Source organism: Melanostigma gelatinosum (assembly GCF_949748355.1).
Source record: "Melanostigma gelatinosum genome assembly, chromosome: 13".
In the NCBI taxonomy this organism is placed as follows: Eukaryota; Metazoa; Chordata; class Actinopteri; order Perciformes; family Zoarcidae; genus Melanostigma; species Melanostigma gelatinosum.
Window position 1 is genome coordinate 20,185,257 of NC_136646.1, and position 16,944 is coordinate 20,202,200.

The window sequence follows — 16,944 nt, forward strand, 5'->3', positions numbered from 1 at the left end:
TCCCTGATGCTTTGGACAACAACTGGAAACAGGCTTGGGAACTCTTCATCTCACAGTAATGAGCACAGCGGGGCACATAACGTCGGGAATGGCATTTGAGTGTGTGGGACGTTGTCCTACGGCTTTATTTTTGGGAACCTGGCACCGTGGCGCACATTGCAGTCAAGTGCGGGGCCCTGCCCAGTGCGTTGGGGGCGTGCCAAACACACTTTTGGTAATTTCAAGTGTCCAAGCTGCATGCATCAAAAACATGACATTCAAATGAAGCTTGAAATGACTAAACTAGTACATGTATTGGGAATGGAAAGCAACAAATGAAAAAGGAAACTGCTACCTGACATTTCAGGTAGCAGTTTTTTAGCTTCATCGTGGGATGTTCTGGTTAAATACGCGTTTGAACGTGTCTCCCACCGCCCTGGGCTTCTGTAATGGCCAGTGAGCGCTGCAGAGCCCTGATGCAAGCAAAGACTCCCCTTCAATGATTACTAAAGAAGAGAAGCTGCCAGAGTTGTCTTGTCACATACATGTTGACCCTGAGAACTGAAAGAGGAAACTCGATGTTGATATAGAAATGAGGAGTCACGTCCAAAACATTCGATAACTGTGTTAAATGACTGGTGTGTGTGCCTTTAAATGTTAATATCTTAATTTAGAAAAAAACTACACACACAGGTAGAGCCTTTTAACTCAAAACAACACTGCAGGTGACATGCTCCTGCCCCCCCCCCCCACACACACACACACACCTCTCTTATCCAGGACATGATGTTCCAGAGCCAAAGGACATTATCAGAAAACCTGTCGCCAAACTTGAGAGGGAGGAGGTTTGAACACACTCATTAGAGCCACCTGCATGTGCGCTCTCAAAGTCACAAAGCCACTGAACGAAAAGAATGGATCAAGAGAAATGAGTGGGCCGGTGTTAGTGGGCTTTTGTGGTCTGTACTTGTTGTTGACATGCATATAAAGAGGGGTCTGGAATTTACAGGATACGTTCTATCAGAAAAATATGAGAGCGAGTTAAGACAAAGAGAAAATCTCTGGATTTATTTCCCCCACTTTTCAGCATTTGCACAGACGTCTTTCTGGACAAACACTGGCAAAAGCTAAAGCCAAGACAAAGCAATATCAAGCTGTCCCTTTCACAATCTGTATCCACGGCCGGTGAAAACCTGCCAAAGTCAATCCCTAAACCGCGGTAGTTCTGGCCTTTTAAAAAGCAACTCAAATGTCTCCACCGGGAAGAATCCATCCAGAAATGTGCGGTTAGATCGCTCCCTCGTCGAGGCCATCATGGATGTGTCACGCTGGGTCTGAGGAACAGTCTGCACAATCAGACCTCAGGGATAAATCGATGTCACTGTTCACCCCCCCAAAAACAGTGAAACAGTCCATCAAAGTTGAGCTTATTGAGGCTGAAACCCTCCTGTCGTTAACGGAAGGAACTTCTACAAAGTATAAGTTTGATATGCGGACAATAAAACTCTGTTCTTTAAATAAGAACACACTGTACACTCATATTCTGCTCTTTACGTAGCCATTGAATGGGAATAATAGCTTTCTTAAGCAATCAACCTCACATTTAATCCATCGGCAAAACAAAGGGTGCAGACCCCGAGTCTGTTCAGACTTCATCATACTCTCCACTGGAGTGCGGCCCTTAAATTGCCCACTTAGCTCAGCTGTAAAGATCAAATGGCTTTACAGCATGGCGCAGCGCTTCAGGGTCAGCCTGCTTCACAGTTTGCGGTACATCCGTGTTTATTTACGCCGTACATTGCATGCCCACATTAGCAATTACTACCAGCTGCATGCAACTTCAAATGCCAAGTTTAGACACGTCAGTGGCACTGGACCAACACAGTGTGGCGGGGCCAACTGTCCCGTCACACTTATTAAAAGATGGCGGGCCACTCGTTCCAACACACTCTGCTGAATACACACACATGCCTTTGTCCTCCAGCTAATGTTTTATTATTACCTGTTAATGGCTGATCAAACACTGCTGAGTAACTTAAGTAAATATCAAGCGCCATCTCCTCCTTTTTCCTTCCAACAGTTTGCTGAACAATCCACAAGTACACAGAATAAACCTCGCTTTCTTCTTTCATAATTATTCTTCAATCAGCCACGGGTGAGCAGTGTGCAAAAATAACACTTGATCAACAGAGCGCTCGGTCCTGAGAGATCGTTTTCGTCCACTGTGGCCCCAAAACAAGCCTTGTACTCTGAGAACAATCTGTTCCTTCCCACGGCACAGTCATCACAACAGACTAGCGCCTCACAGCCAGTGTGGGTGACCAGCAACACAGCCCAGGACAACGCCTGCTGCTACAAAAACCATACCAAGACACACCTTTCTATGAATCAAATGGTAACAAATTGTTTGCTTGTTGTTCAGACAAGTGAGAGTGAGATGCGCAGGAAAAGATGGCAAGTATTTAAAAACAAGACTGACCATGTCAGCGGTTCGTTTAGCAGGTTAGCATGCCGACAATAACACAACAAATGAATACATGAACAGTGGGTTGATTGCAGCCACACAGAACATGTGATGAATATGAATAAGATCTGGTGCCCTCAGAAGTCTCATAATCGAAATGTTACATGGTCATTAAATCCACGATTACCAGAATGGAAAGAATATGGCCTCGCAGCAAATGTACCAAGAGAGGATCGATCCTCAGACAACAAAGAGACCAAAGGCAACCCTGAAGGAGCTAGAGGGCCTCACCGAGGAGAACAGAGTATATCTGTCCTTATGACCACTTTAAGCTGGACACTACAGAGATATAGGTTTTATAGAGTAGCAAACATTAGCCCCTCTTTTTACATTCAGTTTTTATTGAATTTAAAGCTGAACAAATCATTATTTCTACATTAACAATGGTCAGTAAAATCAGTTATAGCTGCTTTAAAGACACTGTTACATTCACCCTTTTCTGTTTACACAAAGTACTACCTTCAAAGTATACATCTGAGGGTGCTGAAATATATATATAAATATGTATAGGCTCCCATGCGGGCCCTGTCTTGCTGTGTTTAATGGTTTGGTCTCCGGGAGGCAGAGGTCAGGAAGGCCAGAGTTGACATGCCGGAGTCCCTCGCTGAGAGTTTATGAAATGCAGAACGTAACGGCAACATCAGGAAATGTGCTGGAATTGTGATTCAAACAGACAATTATTCTCAAGAGAAACATCCTCTGCTGCAGTTAGTGCAAAAATATTAGTTTTCTCAACAGTAAATGAGATTTAAACACATCTATATAGAATAACAAACACATCCGTTTGAATATATATATATAATCTTGGCACAGACAGTGCAATCCAACCTGAACGAGCCAAGAGGAACTCACACGTTTCCCAATAATTCAAAAATCACATGTGTTGAAATATGGGGACATGAAGTGTGCTTTCGATGCGCCTAATTAGCCAATGTGCCCCATTACCGTTCTCCACAGGGAACAGTTGGACTCGTAATGAATGACGGCTCTAATAAGGTGCACATTTCTACTCATAAATCCCTTTTAGCTCGGGTAATGGCTTCGGTGGTATCTTAGCAACAAGTGACAGAGTCTGGGCACAGAGAACGTGTGCGAGATCTCTGTGCGATAACAAGTGTAACATGATGGAGACAATGATATTAAACACACTGCTTCCTTAGAGGACCAGAACATCTGTCTCTGCCTCCTCGTGACATGTGAGCAGAGCGTCGGATGACATGAGACATCTCACTGTGTGATCATTTGTACTGAATGCAAATAAAACCAGCAAGAGCCGGAGAAATGTCCGCTGAAAAGAAGTCGATATAGAAATAAAAAGAGCCGAGGTCAGCCTGCAAGTAACACAAATAAAACGATTCTCTTTTATTTGTATTAAACTGTCAAAGTATAAGCTGGTTCAACGTCTTCAGACACGGTTAAGTAATAGTTCTGGAGTATTTATTCTGTATACTTTCTACTTTTCCTAAATTTGACTGGAAAACAGATTTCTCTTCATTTGACAAAAACAGCCTCCGCAAAAAACGTTGCAGCTCTTCTGGAGCTTTCGATCACACCAGCAGATCTTCATCAGCAGATGGAGGAAGACGTCATGAAGATCCTCAGACCAGCTACCAAAGGAGACCGAGGGTGCTTCGTCAACGGCTGTCGCCATAGAAAAAGGCAACAAACCATATTTACCTCATCGGTGTAGTAGAACTTTGACAGAATATTGAATTGTATGTTTCATGATTCAAACAAATGCTTCACTGTAGTTCCTTTAATGATCCGAGCACGAGTTCAAACATCTGCACATTGAACCAACTACTGTAACTGATTCACAAGCATTGATCAAAGTGAGATGAATGATTCATGGCCGATTCATTTATGACAGTAAGTATTAACAAGACTGCACCATCTCCGATCTTCAGTCAGAAACGATCCACGACTCTGAAGTCTGCATTGCGCGCACACACACACACACGCGCACACACACACGTACACACACACTCCATTTTTTTCATTCTTACTCTTCTTGTTTTGCCTGAGTGTCTGTGATTGGCTGCTGCAAGCTCAGGGAGCGGGAGATGCTGCCCTCTCCTGATTGGCTGAGAGCAGAAGGGGGCAGGTGATGTGTGAACATAAATAAAAAAGTGCAGCCCTGACCGGCACACTCTGCACCTGCTATCATCATCATCCTCTCCAACAGGAACTGCATCCAGCTCCATCACTGACATCAGAACAGGTCTCCGACAAGGATCCACAGGAAGAGCTCATCATGTCTTTCGAGGTGAAGGAGAAGACAGAGGTGCGTCTCGTGTTTTTGGGAGCGGCTGGAGTTGGAAAGACGGCGCTCATCCAGCGCTTCCTCAAAGACACTTTTGAGCTCAAGCACCGGCGCACAGTGGAGGAGCTCCACAGGAAGGAGTACGAGGTGGCGGGTGTCAAAGTCACCATCAACATCATGGACACCAGCGGCAGCTACTCCTTCCCCGCCATGCGCAAGCTCTCCATCCAGAGCAGCGACGCCTTCGCCCTGGTGTACGCCGTGGACGACCCCGAATCCCTGGAAGCGGTCAAGAGTCTGCGAGACGAGATCCTGGAAGTCAAAGAGGACAAGTACACGCCTATCGTGGTGATCGGCAACAAGATAGACCGCCGCAACGAGCGCCGGGTGTTCAGCAAGGACGTGCTGGCCACGGTGGAGCTGGACTGGAACCACAGCTTCCTGGAGTCCTCCGCCAAAGACAACATCAACGTGCTGGAGGCTTTCAGAGAGCTGCTGCTGCAGGCCAACCTGCCCAGTCGGTTCAGCCCGGCGCTGTGCCGGAGGCGGGAAACCATCCCCAAGGAGAGCGCCAAACGACCGCCTTTGAACAAGAACGACAGCTGCCTCATCGCATAGAGACGAGGAGGCGACGACGCCTGAAGAGACGGAGAGAAAACCGCCCGAGAGAGACCGAGAGGGCTTTGTTGGTGGGGAGATACCTACCCAGAGACAGTGTTGAGACTCTGAAACACAGGTCTGTTAACAATGCATCAGGCTTGAAAGCTTGGCATAAAAACCCCCAAAACCACTGGAGGCATCAAGATGCTGCAGTGAGGACGGGCACGTAACCATGAACGCAGATACCACCGAACAGACGTGACAGAAGTAGAACAACCGTTTGAATAATGAGAATAATGTGAATGTCTAAAATTATGCTGAGTTTTCACTCAGATGTGTATGTCAGGTTTCATCTTCAAGTGTTTGCGTTATTGGTGTTAAAAATGTGCAATAACTGTGCAGTGATGGGTATTTATACAAAAGTGTGTTTACATAAGACAGAACGCTTCATATTGTGAAAGCACATCATGTTGTGAATTATTATTTGAATACATACTTGCTGGTGTTTTCTGTCTCTTTGTGTGCGACTAATAAATGTTGCTTTTGTAGTGGGAGAATTTAAATGCGATTTTCTTTTCACAATAAATGCACAAAGACCAAGGGGATAGTGGATATATTATTCAGTGCTTATTTCAAGTTAAATAAATAAAAAACGTTGCGAATACCTCCAGTCACATGTTATTTCACAGATTTTTTTCAAAAAAGAAGTGTGTGTGTGTTGGGGGGGGGGGGGGGGGGGGCATATAGACATTGGGAAATGATGTTCTAGAGTAAGTTCACAGCCCACACTGAAAGGTAATGAAAGTAAAACAAAGCTCAAATAAAGACAGTTTGGATCAAAGGACTTTTACATTGTTCTGTGCAGACACTTGTATAATCAGTAATTCTGTGACGGCATATCTGTTCTTTAAATGTATTCGGTGGCTGTAATTCTACTACAAGTTGCAGAGTGACAATACTTATCTTATCTCTTATCTCGGGAACAGAGCTGGTCCGACCAGAAGTGTAAGTTTTAGAAAGTATGAAAGCAGGAAGTGCTGCAACACATGACCAGCCTGTCTGTATTTAAAGTGATCGGCGTTGATTGTAATGTACGTACCAAATAAATCCACTGAATGCTGTGTTATTATACATTAAAAAAGAGGGTTATCCTGGTGAAATAGTCAATGATGGATTTATTGTTTTGGTCCAACACATGGCTCTGTGCTGTGACGCCCCCCGGTGGTCAATATCTATGAACGCAGGCATTTCATGAATGTTCTCCGTGTGTCAATGAGGAAGGAGGTCCTTTCAAACAATGACAAAACAAATAAGGGAACTACATATGCTTCCTCCACTTCTGTCTGCAGTGACTGCTAGAATACACGAGTTAAAACATGATTCATGGAACTCTATAGTCACTTAAAGCACGACTGAAAATGCTGGTTTTTTCCCTTGAAAATATGCAGTTTATAGTACTTTGAGTTTATAAAAATAACACTTTCCACCTGCCATAAAACATGGTTAAATGGATGAGTACACTCTGTTAATGACATATCGATGTTCTCTTAAGAGCCCTTCATAAGTGCTGGTAACAGTTCCAGGCTGTTAAAAAGCCACAGGCCCAGAAAGGGAGACAAAAACAATAAAAGGTATGCTTCCTCTTTCCAAAAGCATCCAGATACAAGGTGCATTGTTTCTACAGAATCAGACAAGGAAGTGACCTGTGATGATCGGATCTCTGCTTCCTCTTTGTGTCCCGTTTAAACTGCCGTCGTCGGTCGGTCCACAGCAGAACACAAACCGGTCGCTTCGGAACACGGACGGACGAGGAGAGGCACACCGTCTTCTTAAAGCTCAGGTGGGACCTCAACTTTCCATTCACAGGCATAGACCGGCTGTAGGGAGTGAAACCCAGTCGAATAACTCACGTGATGCAGAAACGCAGGCAACAGATTCGTTTCAGAGACCGACTGAAGCAGAATTTGGAATTACTGCCATAAATGAGTGTTTCCGGGTTTGTCTCTGATCCTAGACTTGGTCAAAGCTCCTCAGTGTTGTTCAGGTACCTGAGAAGTTCTGAACAAGAATAAGATCTCTGACCGTCTCTACATCAGGTGCTTTGATGTACTGTAGCACTGAATGTCTCACTCAAAAGGTAGGCATCTCATACCTATACAGTGTTTCAGTTTGAGTTACATTTGACTTTTATTACCTTTTCAGCTTTGCTCATCAATTATCTGCCGATAACGTCTATATTAAGACTGCTTAAAACAATAAGCTTAGCAAATTAAAATGTGATTCAGAGCAGCAAACAAATAGGAAAAGATCCCAAAAAAAGCTAATTTTTCTGCACTGAAATAAATCGGTGAATCTTTCTGAAATCTTAAAATTTCAGATCAAAATCAATATTTGATAAAAACAATTAAATAGTTTGTTAAGATTTAAATGTCTTCCGTCACCTTAATGCAACATATCTAGTAGTAAACAGTCTATAACATGTCGTGCTTTGGATAAAGGTTCCTTAATTGTTAGAGACGAGGCACAGCAAGATGCAACGGTTTTATTTTGATGCACAGACAAAACGCCGCCGAGCTACAGAGAGGTGCGAGCGTCTAAATCATACGTCCTCAACATCACAGACAAGCAAACAGAGAAGACGTGACGAAGTACACCAACGCCGGGGAACATTTCAGCCTGCACAGCAACAGCATGTGACACAGACAACACCAGCGTGAGCGTCGAGCTCTCAAACAGCCCTCAGCAGAAATCCAGTGTGCACAACAAAAACATACGGTAAAAAGCGAAGGCAACAGTTCTGCTGAATGGAAGACAGACGTTCTAGGATCGGAACAAACCTTCAAAAACACAGAAGAAGAAATAACGGTGCACTGGCTTATTGAGTACATCTCCCTGAGCAAAAGGCTCCATCAGTACAGAAACACACCAACTTCCTCTTAAGCATCACTTTGACATTTACTGAGAGATGTTTTTATGCAGATAATCTACACCACACTGAGGGCGAGTGTCAATTTACTAAAAACACATCATTCACTTTATTGTTGGAAAATTTGTCTGGTACGTTCAAGTGCTGGTGACACACTCGGGTTTCAAGAATTCAATGCTGGTTACTGTAATGCACTTAATAGACGAGCAATACAAATCTCAAAATGAAGAAAATCTGATTGAGAACTTGGCTGCTTCTTGCATTTTAAAAAGGTTGTGTACTGTGGATTACCGTCTCTAACCTCCAGCCGGGAGAATTAAGTTTAAAGCACACAAGCAGCCTTTCAGTTACATCAGCAGATAACGAGAGCACTGCGATGACGAGGAAGACCCAGCCGGAGGTTCACTCAAGCACTTAAATGAAGGAAATCCTCCTTAAAAAACACAAACTAAAGAAACCCGGCGGTGATGTTTAGTCTTCGTGGTTTGTAGTTCATTGGCTACGAGGAGGAGTGTCCTTTTGGCTTTTTATGTAAATCATACATGTCACAGTTTACACCATCAGCCCTTAAATGAGCACTATGTTAGAATAGCTCTGTTCAGTCTGCTGCTAGAGAGATTATTAAAGGGTCAGTCCATCCAAATAAGGAAATACAAATCAAACAGTGCTACAGTATTCATTACCCATGTTTCTTCCTCTGTGGTGTTTAAATCTTTTAACTCGTTTGCGAGTTACCTCGCTGTGAACATTGTAGATTATATCCAGTGTCAATTATTTGAGCCTTTCAAACAAAGCATATTGATCATTTGAGCCTCATAAATTAAATGACATTAAACTCAACTGTACTCATCAGTTAACAGCAGGAAGCACAGACAATAAACCAAAACTCTCCTCGGAGATAATTCTCAGAGGAAGTAGGAGAATATATTTTGCCATCGTTTTGTTGAACTGACCCCCTAATATACACAATATGAAACGACGATTCATTCACTTCTACAGATGTTGAGAACCTTGTTGTGTCGTCTCGGACAGTCTACCAAACATTCCCACAAGTGGTGCAAAGACAGCTGCGGTATTTGGGCACCAATGAGCCGGAGTTTGTCCCCCGTTGTCTTTGAGGTTGGAAACAACACACCACCGTTAAACACAAAGACATCACAGAGCAGCCGGATCACGGGCGCAGGCAGGCGCCTTTTAGAATGGTTGGTAGAGCATCTAGTCCGGTTTCTAGAGACGTGTTTCTCTCAGTCATTAGTTATGAGGTACCGCAGTGCACGACTAAGCAACTTTTATTTAAATACAAATCTTTTGTTCAAGTTGGAAAAGCAGCGAGACGAGGAGCGGCTTCGAAACACGACAGAACGCGTCAAAAGATGAAACTTAAATAACTTTGGGTAATTCTTACCATTTGAACTTTCTTCAAGGAATTGAGAAACATGTAATCCTGACACAAAACACGTTGGCATGACGTTAGCATGTTTATCTTCACAGCACCCGTCTTCGGTCACCGTCTCACCCACCTCGTCCCTCTCCGACTCGCTCTAGTCGTCCACCGTGATGTTGCGGAACAAGTAAGCCATGGACTCTCCGTTGTGGATGCGGCGGATGGCCTCGGCCAGTATCATGCTCACATCCACAGTCTTGATTTTGGGACACTGTAGCTTCTGCACTTCATGGGGGACCGTGTTGGTCACCACCACCTGCGGGTTGAATGATCACAGAGAGTGTTGAGACGCTGTTCATTCAAACTAAAAAGCAGTAAATGGCACAGTGACACCAGGATTCAAGTCATGAGGAAACACAACACTATTGTTTAAAAACTACACTTGTGTAGTCATTTATTTCCTCCTTCACCTGTGAACTCTTAGTGTGCACGTGGCTTACATCATTTCAATCTGAGAGAGATAAACTGATGGGACATTTTACAACTTTTGAATGCAGCGAGCAAAAAACGTTTCGAACACTGGATAGTCAGGAGGAAGTGAAAATTGAAACTAAAAGTTCACAGAAATACAACTGCAATATAATGATCCTCTTGTGTTCATAAGGAACAGATGAGCGCTAAAGGGGAACAGTCTCACCGGTTACCTCCTTAGCTTCCATGTTGATCATGTACAGCACGAATCAGAAGAACTACTTGTACTGATTAAACAGTTTGAGGCGCCCTCACCTCGTCGATGACCGACTCCTCGATGAGGCGTGGAGCGTCAGCAGACAGTAAGCCGTGTGTGGCCATGATGTAGATCTTATAGGCTCCTCTCTCTTTCAGGATCTCAGCAGCGGCAACAAAGGCCCCGACATCATCTATGATGTCGTCCTGGAAGAAGAAAAGGAAAAATACTTGAAGTGGAGGATAGTGGCAGAACTTATGAACAACACTATTTGTAGTGGCCATGAATAAGAGTTATGGGATAACAGGAAATGCCAAAACATCAAGTCAGTGTGTTGACTCAGTGTTGTCTGTTATACATGAAAATTCATTGTTAGCCACCATCAGCTGGTCCTACACAGACTACATTAGGCTGCAGCAGCAAAGCACCTGTTTTCACTGAATCGAGCGTCTGTATGTTTTATTGCCTGTGAATTAAAACGCCATAAATGAGAATTAAAAAAAAAAGTCATAATCATAAGATGGCAGAGCAGCTGACAGCATCTCACCACGATGATGGCGATCCTCCCCCCCACGTCTCCGACTACAGTGATGGGAGGCTTCTCCTTGGCCATCATTACTGAAAAGGAAAGCAGAGCGGGTTACCTGCGACTCCGAGAGCACTTTGGGAAGCTTACGAGTGCCGCGCTTCATCTTGTTGACGATAATTCTCAGTAGATTGGGTAAATTGGGTTGAGAAAAAAAGTTTTGCGATTTAAGCAAAATCTGCACCCTGAATTATGTCAATGATTTGTAGAATTTACGTGAGATTAACACATTGCTGTAATAAATCAAAAATGGCAATCAACAGTTTCGATTATTTCCCCCCATTGTACCCCACCTAAGAGGGTAAGAGACTGAAATGCCAAACTTAGTACAGCACATGCCATGCAAAATCAAATGACCGGGTTTTCTGCCCAGGATACCCAATCTCGCGCGCGCACACACACACACACACACACGCACACGCGCACACGCACACGCGCACACGCACACGCGCACACGCACACGCGCTCTGGGGTCAGTCCTCAGTCGAACATCGCTGCTGGCAGCAACTACTTTTACATGCACACAATACTCCGCCACACAAGCTATGACTCCATTCTTCATATCTACACAGCTTCATTCGTCATGGTGAGTACTTGTGAGCCAGGTGGCTGTCCACCATCACAATGCAGGGCGTATAAACAGCAATGCAATCCCATCCGACCCCAAACGTTACTTTGATTTTAACGAGCTGTAAACACTCTGGTGTCCTGGTTTAGTTGCTGATAAAAAGACCATGCAACGTTTCATTTTGCTCGAGGTACATCAACTAGAGACAGAAAAACATATTGAAGACACCATGAACAGTCTCCACCTTGTGACAGACTCAATAGTGTGTGTATTTACCCTACGACTAAAATAAACTGCTCTACACACGCATATTTAAATGGCCGCTTGAATACTTCTTTGGAGACATAATGTGATTATTCTAGAAGCAGCAGCAAAGGACGTTTTGTTGTGCATGTAAACGTAGTTATTCAAAGGGTAGAAGGAAACAATCAGCTGGTAAACAATCAGCCAGTCGAGCCGATTGTGAAGGAGAAAGTATAGAGAAGCAGAGACAGGAGGAGCATGCCTTGCACAACACCAGGAGTCCCACAGCATCAGAGAACCTGGCAGTGTCACAGTCACTCTCTAGTCACCAGAAACAACTAAAGCCATGTTAGCAGTATACACACACTTATGTTTTTACAGCTTGCTGAGAAATGTTTGGTCCGATATCATGAAATTAGTTTCATCAACGTTACCACCAATAGATTTAAATAGCTTAAATGATGTCATGAGCAAATTTCAAGAACAAGTTAACAATGCGATGTTATTGTAATAAATATTATCAGTGAAGTAGCAATATAAAACTTAGATTTGACTTTAATGCAATGCTTAAACATTCCAACAACCCCATTGGTTACGTTTCTGCTTCCCACCATTAGCTGTTAGCTTTCATAAGCATGCTTTGTTCTCATCACATGCAGTTAGGATCAACAGTGAACCAGCGGTTTGACACTGGCCTTCATATGGGGCGCCGTGTGTTGATTGGCAAAGATGAGTCCAGATATTTAAGGAAAATCAATAAAAACAAAAAATCGTCTGTTTTGATTCATGGATTTCAAAATAAAATCAGAACACAAAACAAAGGAGGCGTTTGGCCCATCTTGTAGAACGACCGTCTGGACTCTTAGAAAAGGTGCAGTGAACATGTGAGTCAACATGCAGAGAGCAGAGAGCACACTGTACAGCTGCCGATCGAAAAGGTTTCGTCAATGCAAACTGTCTGCGCACTAAACAATCAAGTCTGTGCACTTTTTCATCAACTCCCCCCCCCCCCCCCCCTTCAAGAATGCAGACTGGAATTCTACAAGATGAAACAAACCCTTCTACACATGCACAAACTGAGGAACCATTTGATAGATGTAAGTTATGTTTACGGTCGTACTTGGGAGCTCTATGCCGGGGAACGGAGCTTGTTGTTTGCCTGCTATTACCAACAAATAAACACCATGTTAACACAAACAAATGCACAAATATTTCACATGACAAACACATGAGGCCAAGACTTGGAAAATCCTCTCACTAGTTTTGACGGAAAGTTTAAATGTTTCACGGCAACAAAAATCTGACTCGTTCTGTCTTTTCAATGAATTAAAGAGCAAGTCATTGTTCCATCGGAGGATGTTTTAAGTCAAGGGTGAGGATAGAAATACAAGAAATATTTTCACTGAAGAATTAAATGAACACAAATACGTCGGAGTCATTTGCCAATGACACAATCGCCGGATATCTTCTCAGACTGAACCATTGAACTGGCCTTACCAGGGATTAACACTGCACATATTTCTCACCAAAGATAAATAACTGCATGTGCCAACAAATGGGCATGGACTGTGATTCTAGGATTTGTAAGCACGTCACTCTCTGCAAGTTAGGAGCTGCAGCTGGCGGAGGATGCAGCACGAGTAGATGTGGTGTATCGTTGGAATTAAAAACATGCAGTGACACAGGAAATCAAGTTCTTGGGAGGATGGTTGATGGTACGAGTGAGAAACGGCAGAATCGTCAGCTCGACACAGGGCAACCCGATACAAAAGCTGTATCGGGTTGTCGGCAGGATATGTATTATGAATGCAGTGAAGCTTCGTAAACTAGCAGGAATAATTAGAAATGTCTGGCTGAGTTTGAGCATGGTGTGACAAAGAAAAAAGGAATCTGTGAGGAACAATTACCAGGGATATGTTTACCTGTCAACCGATAAATCTGCAAATTAAATAGATACAGAATGGGAGTTGTTGTTCTTACGCGGAAGCTCCAGTCCGGTGTGTCCTGTGGTGTTGCGTACACACGGTGGCGAGTGTCTTCCGTCGGCCATGTCCGACTCTGAACACTGAGCCTCGCCGTGAATCACAGCCAGACCCAAACGCAGGCGCTCTGCATAGGACTGAGCCCTGGAGACAAAAACATGCTTATTCACACATATTTAGTCACATAAATAGCAAATGACATACTGAAGAAGAAAAAAAAAAGCCATCGGCTACCTCTTAGCTGCTGACGGGGACTTTGCCACGATGATGGCATTTCTGTAATCAGGAATCTGACGGGACAAAGAAAAGAACAATGTTTATATGAGACTGATTGGGATAATAGGTGGAGTTACCAACACCTACACTCAAACACACACATTAGACAACCCAACAGGCTGCTCACCTCTTCTTGGATGTACTGAATCAAGAAAGGGGAGGCACGCAAGTTGTCCACTGGAAAGCTGAAGAAGCCCTGGATTTCCTTCTGGTGCAAGTCCATGGTGATGATGTGCGTTAGTCCTTTTGGGGAAGAAGACAGATTAACGGCCGTCCTCCCAATTAACAAGGTATTTCACCGTCAACAATGAGATCAATGTTCCGAGTGAACAAATCAAATAAATCCCTGCAAACACAACACCACTGATGAAGAGACAGGCACACAAATCACAGGTTGACGTTCATGTCGTTCTCTTTACCTGCTTTCGCTAACATTGACGCTAACAACTTGCTGACTATCGAGCCCCTCTTTCTCATCTTGCACTGTTTGCTGTAGGGGAAGTAAGGAATGACCCCGATGATGTTCTTTGCACAAGACGTCTTGAGAGCGTAGGCCATAATTAGCAGCTCCATGATGGCCGTGTTGACATCTCTGGTTGCGTTGGGGGGAAAAAGAAAAGGATAAAACATTAAACTTTAGCTAGTGACAGCATAAAAACCTTGACACAAGATTGCCCTTGCAGATGTGGTGATTTGTGCAGAAGTCAGACATTGAACTCACCGCGGTATGGTCTGGATGATGAAGATAGTTTGTCCTCGAACGGATTCTTTCACATCCACTCTAGTTTCTGTTGTGATGGAAAAGTCGCAATCAGTTCCTGTATGGGGGCTTTGCTCGTCATGTTGAGCGTGGTGGCAGCTGGGTGTTCAGTTATTGATCAAACCTGATGAGAGCTTTATTTCTTAATGAGCTGATAGAACGATTAAAGTAAGATATCCACAGTCTTGTCCTGCTGTGTATAAAGGAGCGTGTACTATGCAAATCCAAATGTAAAATGATATGGCCCGATAATGAATGGACTAGGTGCATTTTCCTGATGCTACATCTTCACCTCCAAAAAAACTGTAAACGTCCATGCCATGCTCAAACATTCAATAGTCATCCCAGGCCCACAGCATCTCTAAAAACATCAAAGTGAGCATGTATGTTAACCGTTTGTTCGCCTCACCTCTGTTGGACTCCTGGAAGACCACAGACTTTCCCAGTTCGACTCCCAACCGCCTGTGAAGCACGAGCACACATTTACAGACAGAATGTAGCCAATTGTTGAAAAGTAATGATTCATTCATTTGTTCATGCAGACACTAGTTAACATTTGCGGTCAGTAGCGCAAGAAGAAAATGTCAGAAACGCTCAGTTGTGCTTACTCCGTTATCTTCTTGGCCAATTCTGTGCACGCTACTGAAGAGTTCGCGGAAAAGACGCGATAACCACTTTTAGCGATATTCATTCTCGCACTGCTGGTGGTTTGTTTCACAGACAGACAGCAGCAGCAGCAGCAGCTTTAATCAATGCGCCACCACGTTTGTTTCCCACTTTCTTTCTTATGACGTTGCCTTGAGCTAACTAGCCAGCTAGCTACCGCACAATAGCCTGCTAAGAGAGCTAATTACACAAAATAACCTTCAGTGTGTGATATAAACTTAAGCTACAGCGCAGCTACAACATCAATTTTAATCGCGGTCTTTCTTCAACCAATTTGTCTGATTGTTTGCGGACAAACGGCTGATACCCGTTAGTTGGTAGCCACCACAAGAGCAGTCTAATGAGAATCACGTCTTCTTCTTCTTATTCAATTCAACGGCAGAATACAAACCAACGTTTAACGGTGCATGCCGCCACCTACTGTCTCGGAGTGTGTAACAACATGGCGTTGTGACAGTTTTGTCATAATACTCATAATAAAGTATTATGAGTATTAGTTGTGACAAAACTGTAGAGTATTGTTATTATTATCATGATTGTTGTTGTTGTTGTTTTTGCTATTTATAATAATGATAATAATGGCGGCATGGGGCTCCTAACCACACCTGATGCAGTACCAGGGACAGTATCTCTGAGTCTACCTCTTTGACGTATTTTTGCAACCACAGGAGTAGCCCTCCTCATCCTCATCTGAAACATGTTATTTCATATTTCTTGCTGATTTAATATCAATGTGTCCATGTAAGATCATTTTCTTTAATGTGTTTCAGTTCATGTTTGTCTTGTTTCAAATGTTAAAAACATTACATAAACTGATGGCTTTTTACAGCAAAGCCCAAAATCAACCCGATATAGCACTCTGTTGTGGTGATTTTAAGCCATAGCGTTAATGTCCAAACAAATCTACGGCTCTCCTTTGTGGCTCTGAGGTGCAAAGCATTGGAAATAAACCCACCTCTTCCCCAGTGACACACAGCTGTACACATTTTTCATTGTCAATTTGTGTGTCAAAATGTAGTCCCCTGCATTAACATGATAAATGCCTGAGCTACTTATTGGAAACATTTTAAAGTGACTCAAAATCAGTGAGCTTCTTGTGGATGGTTGTGCTGTCTATGCATCTGTTTGCTGTCAATGATGCCATCCTTAGGCTACACAGGGTTTATGTGTGAAACAATAGCTGGAGCAGAATTGTCTCTGCAGCACCACAGCAGCCCATCTGAATTGCATTAAAAATAAAAAAAACACCATGGCATTACAAATCAATACCAAACAAAATGCCAAGAAGCATTTGACGTTCTGTATGGATCGCAGACAAAGACGAGGGGAGTCAAATAAAGTGAAAGGTTTATTGCGGGGATAATGGGTGAAGAGGTTGAAATGGAGCTCTCTCATCCACCACCACGTTGTTTCCACAAGCACAGTACAAACGTTTGACGACAAGATTTTTTTTTTTTACC

General features: G+C 43.4%; 2 protein-coding genes across 3 annotated transcripts; one reads left to right on the forward strand and one right to left on the reverse strand.

The window, feature by feature from the left end:
* Positions 1-4,757: 4,757 nt before the first annotated feature.
* LOC306787543 (ras-related protein Rap-2a-like) lies at positions 4,758-5,967 on the forward strand (the record flags this gene model as incomplete). The annotated part of the gene is made up of 1 exon (XM_079282712.1): positions 4,758-5,967. The coding sequence occupies one exon, from the start codon at positions 4,758-4,760 to the stop codon at positions 5,382-5,384; it is 627 nt and encodes a 208-aa protein (XP_079138838.1). The 3' UTR covers positions 5,385-5,967.
* Positions 5,968-7,911: 1,944 nt separating this feature from the next.
* On the reverse strand, positions 7,912-16,593 carry LOC306787002 (phosphoribosyl pyrophosphate synthase-associated protein 1). Of its 2 annotated transcripts, XM_079281987.1 has the most exons (11): positions 15,427-16,593; positions 15,228-15,280; positions 14,780-14,846; positions 14,478-14,650; positions 14,186-14,301; positions 14,017-14,072; positions 13,781-13,926; positions 12,921-12,962; positions 10,951-11,021; positions 10,463-10,609; positions 7,912-9,992 (listed from the first exon to the last, which is right to left on the reverse strand). In XM_079281987.1, the coding sequence occupies exons 1-11, from the start codon at positions 15,507-15,509 to the stop codon at positions 9,834-9,836; spliced, it is 1,113 nt and encodes a 370-aa protein (XP_079138113.1). In that variant the 5' UTR covers positions 15,510-16,593; the 3' UTR covers positions 7,912-9,833. The 2 variants fall into 2 exon arrangements, with proteins under 2 accessions (XP_079138113.1, XP_079138114.1); XM_079281988.1 differs by lacking the exon at positions 12,921-12,962.
* Between the last annotated feature and the right edge of the window lie 351 nt (positions 16,594-16,944).